The sequence below is a fragment of the Ambystoma mexicanum genome, chromosome 1p (genome assembly GCF_040938575.1).
Source record: "Ambystoma mexicanum isolate Mex_15411 chromosome 1p, UKY_AmexF1_1, whole genome shotgun sequence".
Taxonomy (NCBI): Eukaryota; Metazoa; Chordata; class Amphibia; order Caudata; family Ambystomatidae; genus Ambystoma; species Ambystoma mexicanum.
Window position 1 is genome coordinate 353,289,501 of NC_090921.1, and position 19,747 is coordinate 353,309,247.

General features: G+C 41.3%; 1 protein-coding gene across 1 annotated transcript in view; it reads left to right on the forward strand.

Moving 5' to 3' along the window:
• The window catches only part of LOC138482856 (sodium/iodide cotransporter-like), a 570,535-nt gene that overhangs the window by 67,449 nt on the left and 483,339 nt on the right, over window positions 1–19,747 (forward strand). Inside the window, exon 6 of the mRNA XM_069613845.1 lies at window positions 7,525–7,665. Within this exon, the coding sequence (XP_069469946.1) occupies window positions 7,525–7,665 (141 nt within the window). The remainder of the gene's footprint in view (window positions 1–7,524; window positions 7,666–19,747) is intronic.

Sequence of the window (19,747 nt, forward strand, 5' to 3'; positions counted from 1 at the left end):
TCAATGGGCCCCACTAGGCCAGAAGTTCTATAGCAGAGCTGGCATCAGAACCCATAGTGGCTAGCTTATTGTGCACAGTTTCTATGTCACAAGCATATAAAGCACCTGCAATTAATGAATCTAGCTCCCTAGCTACGCGCACTCTAGTGATGGGCCATAGAAATGGACTCCATTTGTGGCAGCTTGGTAGTACTAAGGAAACATTGCCTCATGATAAATCTATGTCTAAGTGTATCACTGTAATAATGAAGGTGTGCATTACCAGCCTACAATTTACATGTTGTCTTACTACTGGAAAATCTAACAGGTTCACAGTGTCTACCTTCTGTGACTTGGAGAATACCCTTCTTCAAGTGGGATATCTACCATATACAATAATAACTTTAGCCACAAACACCATACTACTATCCGGCAGTGGCTGTTTCATCACACCATGGAAAAAATTCATTTAGTCAAGTTATAGTCCATAAAATCTTGGCGAGAACACTCGCTGCAGTTCTTGGTCAGAAAAACATCACATTAGACAAATTAAACAAATGGTATCCATTCAGTGACAAAAGATGCCTGACAATGTGCCTGGCCAATACACTAGCAATTCCATGTGGATACTCATTTGTAGCGCTTTTCCAAAGAATTATTCCAAATGTCTACAATCAAAAGGTGACTCTTTGCATTAGTGTGCTGGAGACAGCTGTCCCCACAAAAACATGAAACTGGTTGGTTTAACAAAAACCGTGTCACACTCTGTGTCATAAAATCAAACATCAAGTCAGTCATGGTTTCATTTACCTGCCTTAAGCTGGCTGTAAATGTATCCAGTGTTTCAAAGATTACCATTTCAAATTATAGCTCATACACTTGGCAGCATTACTTCAATTAAGAATCTTAACCTACGCACAGGTGACTTTGATGTGCGCACCCATCTTATCTCAAAATAAATTACGCTCCTGCTTGCATAATTCTGCTGCCCCAACAGTTCATAAATCATTCTCCTGCCTACGTGCAATGTAGAATATTTTTTTTTTCTTCAAAAAAAAAACAAAACATCTCTGGTTAAAGCCATTCAGTTGGAAGAGTAAAACCATTTGGTTTTTTCAGATTCATCTCAACAGTGCATTTAAAAACCATTTTTCAATGTGTTAGCATTCAATTGCTGTGTCACACAGCTGTATGTGGTGCCTGATGTTACAGTCCACAATTCATTGTCCATAGTCCTTTAAACAAGAAAGGGCAAAACATGTCATTTAAATGTGTAGCATCAAATACTTGATAATTAGCCAAGTCTGCATCGTGCCAGTTCAGCAAAAGTTATTACTCTGTTGGACACTATTCGCAGGTTACAGCATTGAGTGCGGTGCAGGGCACGTTAAAGTTGAAATAGCATGTCGCAGTGGCTCGCTTTCTCTGAGAATGCGTCTGACCCTTCTTTGATCAGTGTCACCCACAAACTGCATATTAATTTTCTGATATTGTAAAATGTCTTGTCGTGCTTTGTCTAGGCAAAATACAAACAGAAATGTTAGGATTTCATCAAAAGTTCAATATCATTATTATCCATGTTAGGATGTCATCAAAACTTCAATATCAGCGTTATCCACCCCTTCCCATAATACCACCCCCATCTTCAAAAAGTCTCATCAGGTAACTACACACTTTGTCATTGCTACTGCAATTATTTATCACCTTTCTGCATGTTTCTGGGGGCTTATTTACACTCAACCATACGGGGTGTAACTGCCTAATCACAAACTCATTTGTGCAATGCAATCATAGCTGGTCAATGGTACCTCAGACTGATCTGTGCTTTTACAAAGCCATATAGTAAGTACCCAGGTCGCACAATGCTTTTCTTTTTTTTTTTTCACCAAAGCGATCACAAATGCCAGGCGCCAACTTGCTTCCAGTGTCTCATGATCTTGATTCAGTTTGCCCTGCTGGCATCACTCCATTTTTCAAAGGTAAAGTCTTTCAGTCCAATACCGCTTGCAGTTGTACAGGCAGCTGTTTTTCAAGCCTCTGGTTTTTTTCACTTGTCATTTTTTCCAAAGGGTGTTTGCTGTTTCCTGAACCACCCCTTTGAGTGCGATAGTCTGAGTCAGTTTCTTTTGTTGCTTCAACAAATCATTCATTCTTGCACTAAGCCGTGTGGCTTCTGGATCATGGCTAATGTGCAGTGTTCATGTTGTACTTCAAAGCCCCGCTCTGCATGTTGTCTCTTGCAAAACGGCTAAGCACTTTTTGTCAGTTTTGCTTCCATCTGGAATGCCATAATGTATTTGTCAGTTACTCCATCCCTGGCAATGTAGCTTGCAGTTTGCCAGATGTGTATTTTCTCTTCTCAAAGCGCCTAGAGGTTTCTTCTCCAGTGCACAGCGCTTTACTTCAGTTCACATCACATGGAGCATTGGAATGCAGCTTGCACAGCAATGGCGTTTCACTTCACTTCACATCACATCACATGGGAATGCGGTTTGCACAGTAATGTCTGTTGGAATGGGCAGCTGTCTTTTCTTGGCCCATTCACAGATGCATAGGTAAATGTTCAGATGTGATGTGCCCGTCTGCCATCCTGCATGAAGCCTTTGCTCCGTACCACAGTTTACTGGGCAAATTCTTTACTTTTTGAACAGCTCTCTGTTTTTGCTCCCCCTTCCTCAGGAATGCAGGCATGTTTATCTTTCGTGTGCACCTGGCAGCGCCATGAGCACGCAGCTTATCTCTTTTTGCTCTATAACTCTTACACTGTGGCGGCTTCAATGGGAAGCACTCGTTTCAGACAGTTCATCCAGATTAACTCTTTCTTGTACTGTTTCTGCTTTTGTTTGCCTTCCTGCACCTCGCCCAAGACAGCTTCAAGGCACAAGCTCTGCACACACAGCAAGACTCTTGTTTTCAAAAGCGGCACTTTTCTTGTAATGTGCGATCTTTCAAGAGAACTCGCAACCCATTAAATCTTTGTGCTATCTTATCACACACAGATGTTTCATTCTGTTGTACCATTGCCAAACTATAACCACTCATTTCAGTGCATTTAAAAAATAAAAAATGCCATATTTAGTGCAGCTCCCTGCACGTTTTTTTTTCTGCAAGAACAACCCACACTCTATTGCTTGTGGGCTGTTTAATGTGTCAACAACATTTTTTCCCCATGTATCACAGTCAACAGGTCACTATTTCCAAATCATACATCACTTATAAGGCAACAGCACAAATCCATGGCATAGCATGGGGACAGTCAAAAATACTCCAGGGGCAATTTAGAAAAATATAAATTGTTTTTCCCCCCAACCATTGCAAACTGATTCTGCAATTTCAAATCAGTACACAAAAATCGAAAATCCAAATAACATTCACTCACTTTCCTTTTAAGTGAGTCTCTCACCCAATATAAGCATGGCACAGCCTAAAATGCAATATAACCATTTTAGTGTGTTTCCTTTAAACAGAATTTGCCACCATTAGCACATGGAATTTTACAGTTGCCAAAAGAAAGAAAAAAACTCTTTAGGCTCTCAGCACAGATGTTACTCATTCTCCTAAGCATGGCTCATTCCCCTTCAGGAATGCCAACACTCAAAAGCATACATCAAAAAAAACGAACCTTCGCCTCCGAACATTACAGCCCCCACTCGCTAGCACACTGGGGCTGAGTCAATGGTTAAATCACTATTCACAATTTGCATGTCAAATCCCTGCAATTATTTTTTTTTCCTGCCCTCATGACAGAATAGAGATGAGAACTCCGTCTCATTATGCATTCCAAATTACAACTTTAAACTTGGGAAACCACATGATAAAATTCTTTTTCTAATTGAGCATACATCTTTCTTAACCATTCATCGGAGTGCTTTAAACAAAGCCATTTCCCGCTCGTTTATTGCCTTGTACTCCCTGGCACCAATCCCATGCAATAAGTCAGTCACGACTGATTTACTGAAGGGAGTCTTAACCACACAAGCTATCGGCCACGGCAAGCCGACACAACATTGCTGCCTTTTGAAGTCTCAGAGCTGCAGTGAGACCATCAAGGAAATGCGACAGCCTGCTCCCCACTCTACACTGTGTTCTCTCACACCATTTGTCATGTCAGCATGGCACTGCTCTTCACAAATCCCACAAAGCTGCCACCAAATGTCTTGATATGGGCAAAATCTTCCTCGGGGCCAGCCCTTTGAGAGCAAAAATACCCAATTCAGCCCAAAATACAGGTTCTATTGTGCTGAGCAGTGATCTCATGCTAGTGACAAATGACACCCTCAAAGTTTTAGCATATTTATTCTAAGCAGTGAATTTCATATACATTTGGGATTCAAGTTAGAGAATATTACAAAGCATAAAACAAAGAGCAATGCAAAATATAGTGAAACATGGAACTTAGATAAACATAGAGAAACATAAAGAAATATAGAGAAACATAGAGAAACACAGTCTTACGTCCCTTAATCTCAGCCCTGGGAGACCTGGGTTTTTCATAGAAAAACAAGGCTGGAGGACACCGTGAGAGCCAATTCCGGGCACCTGACTGTACACGAATCAAGTCCACAGGCGATCTCCCCCTGATCCCATGTGTGCATGGATATTTTATAATCTCTTGCTGTCAGTCACCATGACGCATAGTTCCAGAACTTTCCCTGTGAGGCTGGTTCATGGAAAAAACCCAGCTCTCTCTGAGATGCTCCCTGCTCGCTCCTACCCCCTCCCTTGGTTCCCATCTGCGCTGGCTGAGGAATGTCTTATCAGTACCTTCCCAGAGAAAAGGAAGATTAGCTTGGAGCCAGGGCTACCGTTAGTGAGGCTGAATATTCTAAGGGAAGCAGGGATGTATTAACCCCATCTGCAAGCTCTAAAAGGCATGCACTCATAGCTTAGTGTTTATAGCGCTTAAGACTGGCTATCTAAGCGCTATATAGGTGCCATGATGTTCCAAACACTCCAAAAATACCTATTAGGTACAGAGCTAGGGGCCCTCCCTGCCTGTCTATCAACAATGCTTAATGTGACCTATTTCATACTAGGCCTGCATATTCCTTGTAGCTCACTACTGCATAATGGAAGTGCTACAACAGACTACTGTCAGCATTTTTAGCACATACTTTGAATACACTATTGGCTTTCAGCGGCTAATGCTGTCATCTAAAGCCCTGATTGGCAAGGTTGCAATTTCGTGTATCACTACACATCCTCACCCTGAGAGGTTTTCTTATCAACACATACAGATTTCGCAGAAATGGGGTTTGTAACAAATCATATTTTAGCTATTTCCTGGGTCCAAGCTGTTTCCTCAGTTCAGAGACGCGGTGCATTATCAACAAAGTGCAGCATTCTATTTCCTGCCTACTCAGCAAGAATTAGCGAGTGGTGCTGGACCCAGGAAACATCTCAAATTAACCTCAGCTTGCAGCTGTTTCCCATGCCATCCTTCCGTCAGTTGGGTTTAGGTGATAAACAATGTCAGTGTGTATTTTCCTGGCGTGTATTTACACAGCTGTGGCAGAACATCCTATATGCTGGCAAGCTAAATATAAAGACCCATCTGTGTTTTTCTGTGTTTTCTGCTGATGTGGAAAGAATGCTGCTCTGTGAGTCACTACATTCCTGGGATTCCACATGCCTTGTCACAGATAAAACACCACAGCAACGCTGTTTGCTTGGTCACAGAGTGTCACAGGGAAACATGTAATCTGTGCACAAGATGCTGTAGACGCAATAAAAACAATAGATTGCCTTTGTAGGGGCTCTGGGAAGCACAGTTTACTTATAAATCGAATTCACGTAGGGTTATTTTGGGCTGCCAGTCTTTATTTCCACTATGTATGAAAGCCAGTTCAAATAAAATGTATATACATTCTTATATCAAAATTGAAATCAAACATTTTTTATTTCCATTTGGTGGGGGGAACTTATATACAAATTTGAAATAAAAATGCTATATAGAAAAGGCTTAATTTTCATATAAATTGCTATATCAAAAAATATAATTTTTAATATTGATTTTTAGATACATTTGTATATCAAGAATATTGTGTTGTCTATTCATTTTTATGTACATATGCATATTAAAAATAGAATGTTTTATATACATTTTTGTATGTTCATATTAAAAAGATAACAAAATACTTTTGATATTATTTTCTGCTTCCGATCACATCAGGGTGGAACCCCACTGCGACGTCATCACTGCGTCACTCTCCAAAACACTAGATTCACAGTGCCCATTCTTTCGGAGCTCACTTCAACCCACATCCAAACAACACCCCCGTCGGATGCTTTCTATAAAATGTATATTCTCTATAAAATGTATATTCACTTACATCCAAATATATAAAATGTATACCCACTTTATATACAAATATACATTTTATATCCATTGATATAAAATTACACTCACTTCCTGTAAAAATATACATTTGATATAAATTGATTTAAAAAAATGATGATATATTTTTTATATCAAATGTATATTAAGTTTTTATCAATGCATATCAAAAGCGGGTGAGACTAAGAGCGTAAACGGGGGGCATGACCACCTTTCAAAATTTTGATGGAGACAAAAGGGGGATCCTTATACTACTATCATGGTTTAGGAAAGGAATGTCTGTGGCCCCCTCTTTTTTTCTAATCATTGATAAATGAAGACACCCAAAGTTTCTCTACAATTAGATATCTACCATGGGGTGGTAGCACAATATCCTATTAGGGCAGATAGGGGCATATGGCCACACTCCCTGGAATATTGCCACATCTCTAGACAATGGACAATGTTAAACCTTGTTGGGGGACACACAAAAACTGGGGGAAAGTGCATGAGAATAGGAAATTCATGGTAGATGAACAACATGTGCAGCATTCTTTTTAGAGGTAGGTGCTTCAAAAGGATTAAGCCTTTGCAAGCACCAGTGATGGGAATGAACCTCATTACCTTATCATGCATCCTAGGATAATTTTCTACATATTAGTGGCAGGGCACCTATTCCACATAGCCGTCATATGACCAGTGGGACAGCGCACCATTTCAAGGCCTGTAGCTGTTGTGACTATGGAATTTTGCACTGCTTGTTTACTACATGGAGCAGCAAGTGGCACCTTGATCTTGAGACCAATCCATAGGTACCCTGGGGTGAAACACAACTGGTAAAGTATAAAAAGAGATTTTTTCTTTTAAATGTCTGTTACGATAAGGTCAGTTTAAAAAATGCATGGGGAAAAGGGGTAAGAGATTAACAATAAAAGAAGATTGCATGAGTAGTTGCACCCATAACAGTGTAGGAGGACAGCAAGGCTGTAGGGTGGAGTCCACATAAGGGAGAAAGAGACAATAAAAAAACCTCTAAAAAAACTCATTCAGCACACCTTTTTGCAAAAGCGGTTTTTAGAAAAGATAATTTCACATGGAACTGTACAGCCCAGTCTGAATGGACAGTGATCCAGATTGCTATATTTTTCTTATTACATTTATGGTTCTGTATGGTAATCTGCAGCCGTTTCTCATGGTCTTTGTTTTTGTATCTGGTTCTTTCTACACAGCTTTGACCCCGACCCACGGCGGCGCTACACCTTCTGGACATTTGTTTTTGGAGGCACATTTCTGTGGATGTCTATGTACGGCATAAACCAGGCACAGGTGCAGCGCTACGTGGCCTGCAAAACAGAATGGGAGGCTAAACTGTGAGTAAACCATGAGATGGGATATTCGGATGTGCCACGTGGGGCATGTAATGGCAAAAAATAGACCCCGAGGATTGTACCTCAGAGTGCCCTATGTCTCGTGTATGTAGCTCATCTAGTCCTTACATTTTGGCAAATCTTGTGCATGTCCTCCAGCATTTGTGACCATAAAGACAAAACGAGCAGTAGCTGATTTCAAACACAAAACAGAAATAGATGAGCTACTGTTCTCCGCACCTACTTCTCTCACCACTGCAAACTCTCCTCAAACCTCCCAGCCATCCTGGTTTCACTATGCCAGAGAGATTCTCCTCCACAGTGCTTTCTGTTTCAGATCTCTAAATCTGGGACAATTAACCACTATCAATTCCCTGCACCTGCCTCCCTCTGGCCCCTCTCATATCCCCACCATTTCCCAACTGTGTTGGTTCTCTCTAACTTCTCCCACTCAGCTGACTTCCATCCCAACAACAGTCAACCCCTGATGCACACCTGTTGACCCATTTCCCTCATAGATGGTCTGGAACTTGCACCTCTTGCCGTCATCTGAATCTATTCTCCCTTTTTTCTCCCTTTCGCTTGGGGCCTTTCATGAATGCTTTATTTTAGCTGTTGTCCCAAAGATCCTCAAGAAGCCTCCAGTGGTCACCAACTAATCCTACTAATTATCAACCTTTATCTCTCCTTCCTTATTATTGAACAATAATGAAGGGTTGTCTTCAACAGGATACTCATCAACCATGATAAAAGTGACCTTGAAGACAATCTCCAATCCAGATACTGCAGGCAACACTGCGGAAAAAGCTCTTACCCATGTCTCAATTGTTCTGCCTCACTCTCCTTGACCTCTCTGCTGTCTATGATATAGTGTCCCTCAGTGCTCTGCCCTCAGCTTGTTACTCTTCATCCTGTATCCCAGGTCTCTCTGACAACTCTTAGCCTCCTTTGTCTACTCTTATCTCTTTGCAGATGTTTCCCAAAACATTTATTTTTCACTTCCCTCATCCTCATCTGTCTGCTTGCATCTCTTATTGTCTCTCAGCAGCCAGGGAATGGATGGCTCTTTGTTGTATCATTCTTAACTCTGCAAAGAAAAAAGTCACTAACATTTCAGCCTCCAATGCCCCTAGCTCCTTCACTCGCCCAATCATTTTCTCCACTAACTTGCATTCCTCTCCCAATATGGCATGCAACTTTGGAGATCTTTTTGGCAGCAATCCCAGTCTTCACTACCTTAGCCCTCCTAACACAAATAACCTGTTCAATATCTGGAATATCTGCCCTCCCCTTACGTAGCGTTCCATTAAGGCCTTATTCTAACTATTGTATTCAATTACCCTGACAGCTGCACTGACTCCACCTTACCCATGCTCTCTAATTCTTCTGCCCATTATATCAAATACCAAATACTCAACTTCCTCTCCCTCTATATTCTTCACCACTCTACTCCCATTCTAGATAACTGTGGGGGATCCATGCTGGTTGTCTCTCTATGCAAAATCAGTCCCTTTTCAAATGTTTACTCCTTGTCTTGAAATTCATCCATGGGCTCCACACACCCAACCTGGCATAAACTATCTTCCACTAGTCTCTTCCTCACAACCTCTGGTCAAGCACCCTCCTCAATTTCTCCATTCCTTGGGCACCCTGCACAGCCCCTTGCTTTCCAATCATTCTCCCTCTTTGGCCCTTACCACTGGAACCCACTGGAACCCACCACCCCACCTCATCAAAAAATAACACCACCACCCACTCATTTAAATGTGCCCTTAAGCTCCACCTCTTAACGGAGCACCGTTAGTATCACAACACATCACTCCTCCTTGACTACCGTAGCACCACTGTACATAGGACAATACTCCTTGTAAAAATATATCCTGGCCCCTGGATTACTATCTATCTTGTCTCATTCCTTGTCTGTGTGTCATGCATTACCCACCATTAATAAGTCAATTGCTAATTACTGTTCCTTTTATCGTAAGGCACATGCTTTGGGAGTATCCTGAACACTGCTCTTGCTAGTAACAGCAGTGTTCAGGGTAATCCTGAAGTGGTGTAAGCATTGTACATTGAAAGTGTTTTTGGTCAAAATACCTGTTGTCTCGCAATAATTATGATACATACTCACTAACACCTCAACATTGGAGAACTTGCAATAACTACTGTATTGATCAACAATCATTGATTTGTGATTGTTTCTATCAAGCCTAGCAATTTACCAGGGAACTCACTGTCCATCCTCAGCCATCAGAAATGTCAACCTCTTGCAGGTTTCATTCTCTGTGATTATTAGAACATCATGTTACACCCACCTGCAGTACACCTTGACCCTCTGCTTCACCATGTCCCCAGGACCTCAAAGTAACTGCGAACATAAGTTTGCAAACTGTCCTTTCCAAACTCCTGTTTGGTTATGCAAGAGATAACCCATCACATCAGCATAGGGAGCTGGCTGGCCAGTGTAAGAGAGAATTTTCACTGTAAAATAATCTCTACGATCTATCCGTCTATGTATGTTGGTACAAAGACTAATAAAATGTTGGTGAAGATCTCTTTAAGTCAAAATGTATTTCATGCAGTGACCCACTGAACCTCATCTTATATGATCTAACCGGAAACACAATTTAAGAGATATATCGCAAATATTTTTTCCTGCATAAGGACAAAGATCCACTGAAATTTCAGTATACTGACAGTAGCCCTTTCTCTGATTTAATCCTTTTTCACAGTTTATTTACAAAATATAAATCTTCAATTTGCATCGAACATTTTTGCCATCAAAATTCTACAATGCAAAAGGCGGTACAGTTGCCATATTTGAGGAGCGTCCTGATGACATGTGGTTTATCAATTAGGCCATCTCGGAGCTGTACGGTTAGTGGTAGATCTTACCAAGATATAACACCCACACAAGAAAAGCATTTGTTTATTTAATAGTGTTCCATAATGGGCATCATGCCCACTTCAGAGCACTGTACGCTAGAGAGGGGCCGACACAGGGGATGTACAGGGGAGGGAGAACAAGGAGAAGGAGTCTGATTTTAGCAAAATATAGTGTTACATTCCTGGACTCGTGGAGCTATTTTAAACAATCATTAGCAAAGTCCATAGAGCTGGTTTTGTTTTAAAAGGCCAGAGTTTTTGTGGAAAGTCCTAACAGGACAAAAAAGGCTATTCTCTATATTTTCAAAGCCAGACCTTTGCCAATAACTTAATTACAGATTTGCTATTGAAGATCCATCCCAATCGACTGCTTCATGACATCTGCACGTTTCCAAGCTCTCGGGTTTCCGCTGCAGTCTTATCGTGCATGCTCCGGAAATCTTCAAGAACTCATGTGCATACTCATGAAGCCATGTTGTTGGCATTGGCTTCTTTATTCCTGTAGAACATGTTATATTTTCATACAGGATGTCTCAGAAAGGATTGAATGGAGAGAGTTGAGTGGATGCAGAAGGCTGTGAGAAGTAACAATCTACACAATTCGTTCTAATTTCGAAAAGCTTGCTCCGAACATTACACTGACACGAAGTGCCACAATTGCTTTAACAAATGTGATGCACGCGACAGCCCCACACCCCTTCCACACCAGCGTTCTGAAACTTTATGGAAACAATTAAGCTTGCTTTAAAAACAAGTTTTATCTTGCAGTCACTAGTGTGAAGGCGAGCATGTTCCCAATATTGTTCATGAATATTTTTTAGAATTATTCATTCACTAAACTAACATGTTATATGCCACAGGTCAATGTTGTCACACACAAGGAAAAATCATCCTGAATTAAACATTACTTGGGAGGTGAAACACACAAGTATCATATTATTGTCAAAGGTTATGTGCCATTCCAAGATGACAAACGTGAAACCGCTGCTTTAGCCAAGATGCAATGGACTATGCAGCTGATTGTTATGGATTGGGAACTTTCAGGCAGCTGAGTAAGAGCAAAACCATGCAGAGTCCTAGGAGTATTGATAATGCGTGACTGGCATGAGGCGCTCTGCCCATTGATTTGTAAATGTAATCAAATTGCTGGTTTCATATCTCTTCAAAGTTCAGATACAAAAATATGCATGTGTTGCAGTGTCTTTATTAGAACAGGATGTAGGCCGACAAGTGTTTCGACTTGCATCGTTTTCAAGGCCTTCATCCACTGTTGTATGCTCTTCATAGATGGGAATACATTTGTAACAATGGATTCACGTTAGTAATTACTCCAATCTAAAGACGTTTCATTCCTCTTGGTATAAACCCATGAATGGTATTATGATGTAGAATTTGTGTTGTTCGTCTTACTGGTATAGTCCATATGAATCCATAGAATGTTGTTGTGTATTAACCTTATGGTTGTAAATCCTATGAGGGCTCAATACCTGGGTCTGCAGGTGTTTCCGAGGCCTTGTTTAGACTATTACAGTGTTGCATCTTCTAGACAGGCTTTGACAAGATATACTTTAAAGTACTTCAGCACCTTCAAGTAGGCTTCCTCTGAATATCTCTCTTCAAAAGCGACAGCCTCTTTGCCTCTCTTGTTTGTCTGCCACAATAACAACCTGAGTTCACCTTTAAAATTCACTTCTCTCTGTCTTCCACAGTCTCTGGCACAACTTCAAAATAGTCTTTACAAGCCACCAGTTTCCCTTCCCCAACGTTACCTGCACCTTTCTGCCAGCTGTCAGCCAGGAAAATTACATAAAAGCCTTGGTGCCACTCTTTTAGCTTCAGGTAATGCTTGCACACGTGTATCATAGGCCAGTTTAACTGATAGTAACTTCACAGTAACAGTTAGATTGCTTTTTAAGTGTGAGAGAGGCTGGATTTGCTGTTAATATGGGGACACTCTTGGCTTAGGCAATGCTTGTTCTCTTCCTCAATAATATATACACTTTAACTTTTTATATATGGAAGGTAGGCCATGTTAAAGTAAAGAATAGAGTTCAGTCTTTCCTTAGGAGTTACAATTAGGCACACCGACTACTTCTTAATGTAGTTTTCAGAGTATAAATATTAGTATTAAATTGTATTCCCGTATAAAGTGAAGGATAGCATTCAGTCCGTCTTTGGGCATCATAATTAGACACGCTCAACCACTCCTTCAGACAGTAACAGTTTTTAAGGGTTGAACAAAGGGTTTAAGCAACGTTTGCTTTTCACACAAGTAAAAAGGTTGTTCATATCGTACGCAAGTGCTATATTTCCATTGTTCCTGTATTACAGCTTCAACAAACAAATTCTACTTGTTTTTAACCATACCTGAGTGAATAGGAAACTGGATACTGTTGCTGGCAATGGTCACTCAAGGTCTTAAAATGCTGTGCTTCACTCACCGGCTTCTTTAACACTTGCTCTGCAGGTCGCACTGCTTTTACGATTTCTGCCACGACTTAGACTGCTTCTTAGGGACAGACACCCTTCCACTGTGTAGGTGTCTCCCATCCGGCCACATGTTTTTGGAGCCTCTCTCGTTCTTGAGACCCATAGCTTGACAACTGCTCCTCGCCTCGGTCTCCAGAACATTAGCTGCACGGTAATTACAGCAATCAGGCTCACATGGGGAAAGACAGCTCTCCTACATGCTTTCCGCTGTGCAGCCTCTGCACTTCAGAGTTTGGGGGAACAGGACCCTCTCAGAACAAGCAGGTGACATCTGCTGTCTACACATTCTGGTGTCCCTCTTGTTCTCCCACTTCTGCTTGGTTTTCCAACCTTGTACCTTCTTCCTTCTGCAACTACTGTTACAGCTTGCATTCCAGTCACTGTTCGAGCTCCTTCCAATTGCCTGCACCTCAGGGGGCCTTTTGTGCCTCCCAGGTTCCTTCTGCTGTAGTCTGTTAGGCGTGACTAATGCAACTGCATGCCTCTTCAGACTTCTTCCTTATCCCAGTACTCCTGGGATTATCGGACTTGTAGTCCCCCTTCAGCAAAGTTATTTCTTGTAAATTCTGCAGTTTGGCAAACAGCCATCAAAAGTTTTTTTTTGGTGGAAAGTTAAACAGGGGGTTTCCCAGTCTTCCTGGTCTATTCCCCCCCCCCTATGTGATTCTCCCACAGTACACCACCCCCAGGGTCTCGATCAGGAAGCGTCTGCCTTTCCTTGTCCAGACGAGAACGGTCCAAGACCAGGTTTCTGGGAGGAATCATCACCAATTCATCACAGGGAAAACAGATAAAGCACACTTTAAAATAAAGAGGGACTACTCTGGATTGTAGACAGGCAAGGATTTCAGCAGCAAAGTATCAAAGTTATTGAATATGTCTTTCAAAAGGTAGAGAAGGGGGCTCAACGGTCTCGAAGGTCCTTTTAGGAAGGCAAGGGTGATAAAGCCACATCAAATGCTTTTATTTCTTGCCGTTCACGTTTTTTAGCATTAAAACAAGAATCTGGGTGGTTTCAAGACAGACCAGGGCAAATCTGGGAGCAGTGTTGATGGGATCCAACAATGCAGTGTGTTTCATTAGTGGTGACAGCTTGCAAGTCGAAGATTCTGCAAAATGGCAGGCAATGTCAGGTTGGCAGGGCTGGACGATTTGGTGGTCTCAGAAACATAGAAACCGAGATTCGCCTTCAGCAGCAAGCAGGCTCGACTGGCTCAACACAGTGTTGTGGTACTGCAGCAGCAACAGTTTGGATCTTGAAAAGGCTGGTATCCAGGCAAGTGGTGTTGAGCTGAGAAACTGCAGAGCCAATGGTGCTTTCGCATCGGCGTCGATCGGAACTCGTAGATGTGCAGGCGGTCAAGTGTCAAGATAAAAGATGCCTCCAACAGTTCTCTTGCAGCAGCTTGGATGGCGTTGAAGGTGCTCAAGCCAGCATCAAAGCAATTTGGAAATGCAAGGAATCCCAGTTCAGAGTCCTAAGATCAAGGTGCTCTTCCTAACCAGGAATATTTGTGGAGAGCACTTGCAGGATTCTGCCACCTCCAGTGAGCAGGGTCCTGCACAACAGTGTCTCCGTTGCAGTAGGCCTTTTCTGGTCATCCCAAATAGGCCCTTTCTCCAGCTCTTTCCGCTACTTCTCTCTACCTCTAGCCATCTCCAGTACTCACTCAACAACAGCTTACACCAATAATAGTTTCCACATGTCCATTCCTTTTATAGTGACCTAGCCCGTCTTTCTGTGCCGTCCCACTCAGAAGTAAGGACAACGTCTGATACTCAGTGTAGTCGGAAGAAGGTAAGAGAGAAGAACATATTTTTATTCTGCAGCGACATTAAAATGTAAAACAATTCAGAAAAAGTAATACACACATTTAAATTACAATTAAAATAATAATCACCTGAAGGATAATACAGAATACAAAGTGTGCAAAATGTCCACGTTTCATTAAAATTGTCTAAAAATCCTTATAAATGCTGCTTTCACAAATACACATCTATCCATTAAAACATTAATATAGTTAACACATAAAAGGAACAACATTGTCTCAGCAGTTGTGCTAATAGTATACTTAATAAAATGACCCCTAAGCCACAATTTAGTAATAGCGATCAGATTTATACAGATCGGCATACAATGAAGCAGGCTTTCAGTATCCCCTGAACTGCACACACAAAACTTTGTTTTTACAAGCCAACGCATATGTCCCCTCAGGGTCAATACATTCAGTCGGTTCATTAAAATGATCCTACGATATTTGGGAGACCACATTTGCATAATCACATTGTCGGCCAGAGATCATGACGAGCAGCAATCAAATGTTCCAATGAAAGTAGCTTGACAATATATCTTAACAGTATATCATGATCAAGATAGCAAGCCCATTCTTTTAAAATCGGCAAATGCATTTCCCAATTAAACAATTGCCTATAGTCCAAACCCCATTACTAATTTAAATATATCATTTATTTTAGATAGGGGAATTTTAACTGGGGAAACAAACTCCCGATTTCCCCTATTACATTTGTAATTTTCGGGATTACTGTGCTACCACTAAAAATGATTACTGCATAGTGTAAATATTTCCGCTGTGGAAGAATACTGATAGAGGGCAACACTAGCTCTGCTCTTAATGCTTCCCCTGGAGAACTAGGACCAAGTGCCAATACCTTACAATAAGAAAATATTTAATATGATCTAAAACCTCAAGGTCCAAATGACCTTACATTTCACAACCATATAAAACAGCAGCATTCACCTTCGACTGAAAGACCTCAACTCATTTAGGGAGAAGAGTATTCTTATTCCATGATGCTCTCTGTCTTTACCTCTAAGGCAGAGTACACTGTATCTCCAACAGAATTCCAGGTGAATCATTCAAGTGTGCTCCAAAGATGAATCAATTAAGGGGAGGCTTCCCCGCAGCTATATAGGCAAAACGCTACAGTGGATTGGTCCACAGTGAACCTGTGATTAAGGATGCAATCTTGGCTGCTCTAACAAGCGCCCTTTGCCAGCTGATACCAGACCCAGAATGCCTTGTCTGCAGGAGTGGGTGGGAAATGAATATTAGGAGCCCTACCAAAATCCAATATGCCAGAACCCTCTCTAGACTGAAACACAGTCCTGGACTATTCTAACTCTGCCTCCTTCCATGATGACTTCAGTAATCAGCACCATGGTGGGAGGTGGCCACTGTAGTGAACGGCCTTTCTTTGAAGCACCGATTCCAAGGAGACCTCCCAGGAAGTGGTCCTGTTCCCAGGAGAAAGGTGATAACCATTTTTAAGGGGATCAAAAAGAGGACTTCCTAGGCTGGACCCAACATGGTTGTTGTGGGTACCACCAGCCAGTGGAGTAACTTTGCTGAAAATGGTCAGGGGACATGACATGTAAAGGATAGGGGCCCCTTCCAATGAAGGTGACACAATGGTGTGCCACGATTGTTGGGGGGACAAACACCCTTGCCCCCCTAAAATTACGCCCATGCCCCCAGCCCAGACAGCTTAAAATACACCAGGCCCTGTCATGACTGAGTCATGGTCCACTGAGCATACAGTAATATGCCATAAAATGCTACTTGCGATGTAATTGTGTAATCTCAGAAGCCACCCTGGCAAAAATACACATGGCTTATATGCAACTTTAAATAATAGTCAGCAGATTTCTGTAAACACAGTTATATTTTGAACCAAAGGCACCTCTATCTTGTTGAGTTTTGGCTTCCAGCAGCTGTGTTCAGGAATGCATATTTCACCTTTGAACCTGCCATGCTGGCACTGCAGAACAACAGCTGGAAATGTCAGGAGATGGTCACAGCAAGGTACATGCGTGAATTATGCTGTTTTTCATGGAGAATTATGAAAGCGGGGTCTGGTTAGCAGATCCCACTTTTAGAAACAGAATTACCCAGATCAGTTTTCAAAACCAAAAAGGTTCTGGTTTACCACACCACAGATGTTCTCTCACACATGGAGCAGCTACCCTGCACAGCACAGGCAGCAGCAACAGTGCAAGCTTCCCTGTGAATGAACTCGCACAACAAATGCAGAAGCAGAGCGAACATTAACACAGTTACCAGAAGGGAAGGCGTGCCTTATACAACTGGTCTAACACGGGCAGCATAATTGCAGGTTTCTTTTCAGAAAACAGGTACATTAACTTTAACCGTGAAGGCTTTCCACCCACATAACATATACAGCATTTTTAGCAGCAGTCCGTGCTTCTCTACTACAACTAGTCCGGGACCAGTGGTAGAAGTGTATGAAAAGAAGTAGTGGAACTGTGACCTCGGCCGGGACGCGGTCGGCGGGTACATAGTGACATACGACAATATGGAGTGTGAGGAGAGATTCCTTCTTAGTGTTATCAGCACCTCCCCCATGGATATGAAGCCAGCTAGAATCCATCCACGTTATTTCACTTAGGCTTCATAAATGTATGTTTCTTAAGAGAGCTTGGCTATGCTGGTCAGGTCTAACATGGCGACATCTTTTTCAGAAATAAGTAAGAGAGGTTATTTTCTCTACAACAGATTCAATGCGGTCGCGTCCCCTTGGGGAGTGGTTTAGCAAAGTGAAAACCACATCTGAATGGTTTAAATAAAAAGAAAATCCCAAGTTGAGACTGCGCCCAGTTTGTTGAACAAGTGTTTTATTGTATGGATGCCCTTTACGATGACATGTATTTCGGTCCCTCTTGGACCTTTTTCAAATCAGGGCTAGTTTTAAATATCAATCAAACAAAAATGAGTGGTCACAAAATTATGAAAATAAGTTCCAGATAAATATGAAAACATGGAAAAATGAAGATCACAAAAATGTTCATTCACATGTTAAACCATTTGCAACAAAAAAGTAGATGAATCAGAACAAGCCATAAAAAGTAGCAACACTTAATAAATCAAAGTAAACAAAAATACCAGATAAAAAATGGATTGGGGAAAAGGGATGATTGGTGGGGGTCAAGAGATGGGCAAAATCACATTTTCATTAGTCAATGTTACATGTAGTATCACATCATCAATCAAGAAAAATTAAATGTAGATTGTCTCTTTTTACCTTATTTTCATATATACTACCCCTTTGGGTTAAAGCCAATAGTAGTCTCTCTTCAAGTCTCGAATATATATCACCTCCAATTGTATGTGTCAAATCACCATAGATATCACCTCATACTACGAGATAGTGTAAATTGATGAACAAGATAGTATAGATGAATGAACTCAAATATCTGTTACTTAGACTGCCTTATTAATAATACTGTGTGTATCCGTCTATTTTATACATAGGTTTGTGAGAAAGTAATGCCCTTTCATTATCATTCCGTTCCTTGGCTGACTCAGTTTGTGGCTTCAAAAGTGTTCTGACAAACTAAAACTGTGCGCGCGTGATTCGCTGCGCACGGCAAACAATAGCAAAGTTGCCGAGCGTCTGAAACTCAGTCCCGAGGACACGGCAAGTCAATCTATCCAGCACAGCGTGTGCTACACTTGGGATGGTCTCTTACCGGTCAGCCTGGTTCTCGCGTCTAATCGCATGCGGTGAACTCTCCTGAGGGGAAAGCGGTCTGCGCTTAGCCCTTCATTAGTGTATTCTAGTTGTCATGGAAACGGATCCTTGCTCTGGTCCGTTTTCTTTTTTGTGTGTAACAGCATTTGTCCTGTGTTCACATGGCGGCCATTTTAAGCTAGTGTTTGTATCATTACACTGATTCATTGCGTACATGTTTCTTGTTGTATTTACAATCTCTCTTGATATACTATCAATAAGTGTTGGTAGTGTATTAGTTCTAAATTAAAGTCACTATAATATTTCTACACGGAACCTTATTGAGCAATCCTTGTTACTTACAATTACGTAGTGGTTGTGTGTATGTTTGAGATGGGTTCCGGTGTGATTAAAGCAAGTAACAGCTTAGGAATCGCTATCTACTTACATTGATGTAACTGATATCACTCACTACGAGTAGCAATACGAACATTACAATTCTCATAATGAGATAAACTGCAACGGTGTCGTACTGAAACCTGTCCAGAAACAAAGATATACGTAACTTATTGTATCAAAAACATGCTAATTCATTTTAACAGAAAAGGATTATACAGAAGTATAGGGTCCTGTAAAGAAAGGACACCATCTCATTATCCGTGTTTAGTCCAAGTAGTGTGGAGTTCAGTTTGCAAATTATTCTCGCTTCTGCTTGTCTTAATTTCTTTTCCTTGTTTCCACCTCTTCTACCAAGTGAAATCTTTTCAAGGCCAATAAATCTTATTTCAGATTTGTTGGCCATCTGATGTTTTTCCTGCCAATGACAGGCCAATGGTAGTCTTGGGTCTTGACTTCCAATTTTAGCTAGATGTTCTCTAATTCGTATCCTGAGTTCCCTGATTGTGCTGCCAATATAGACCAAATTACATATACAGATAATTCCGTAAACAACATAATTTGATCTGCAGTTGATTGGTTGTAGACTCTTCAGTGTTGTATTGTTAGTGCCAGTAAATGTGTCCGTTTTGTTGTGGGCAAATTTGCACATTGTGCACGTACCACACTTCCTAAAACCATCCGTAGATGATTTCAGCCAGTTCGTTGGTTCTTCGCCAGTCAGGTGTGGTAGGTTTGATGGACTCAATTTGTTCTTTATTGTTGGTGCCCTTTTTTATATCATCTTTGGTTTATCATCCACATTATTTGCAATATTCTCATC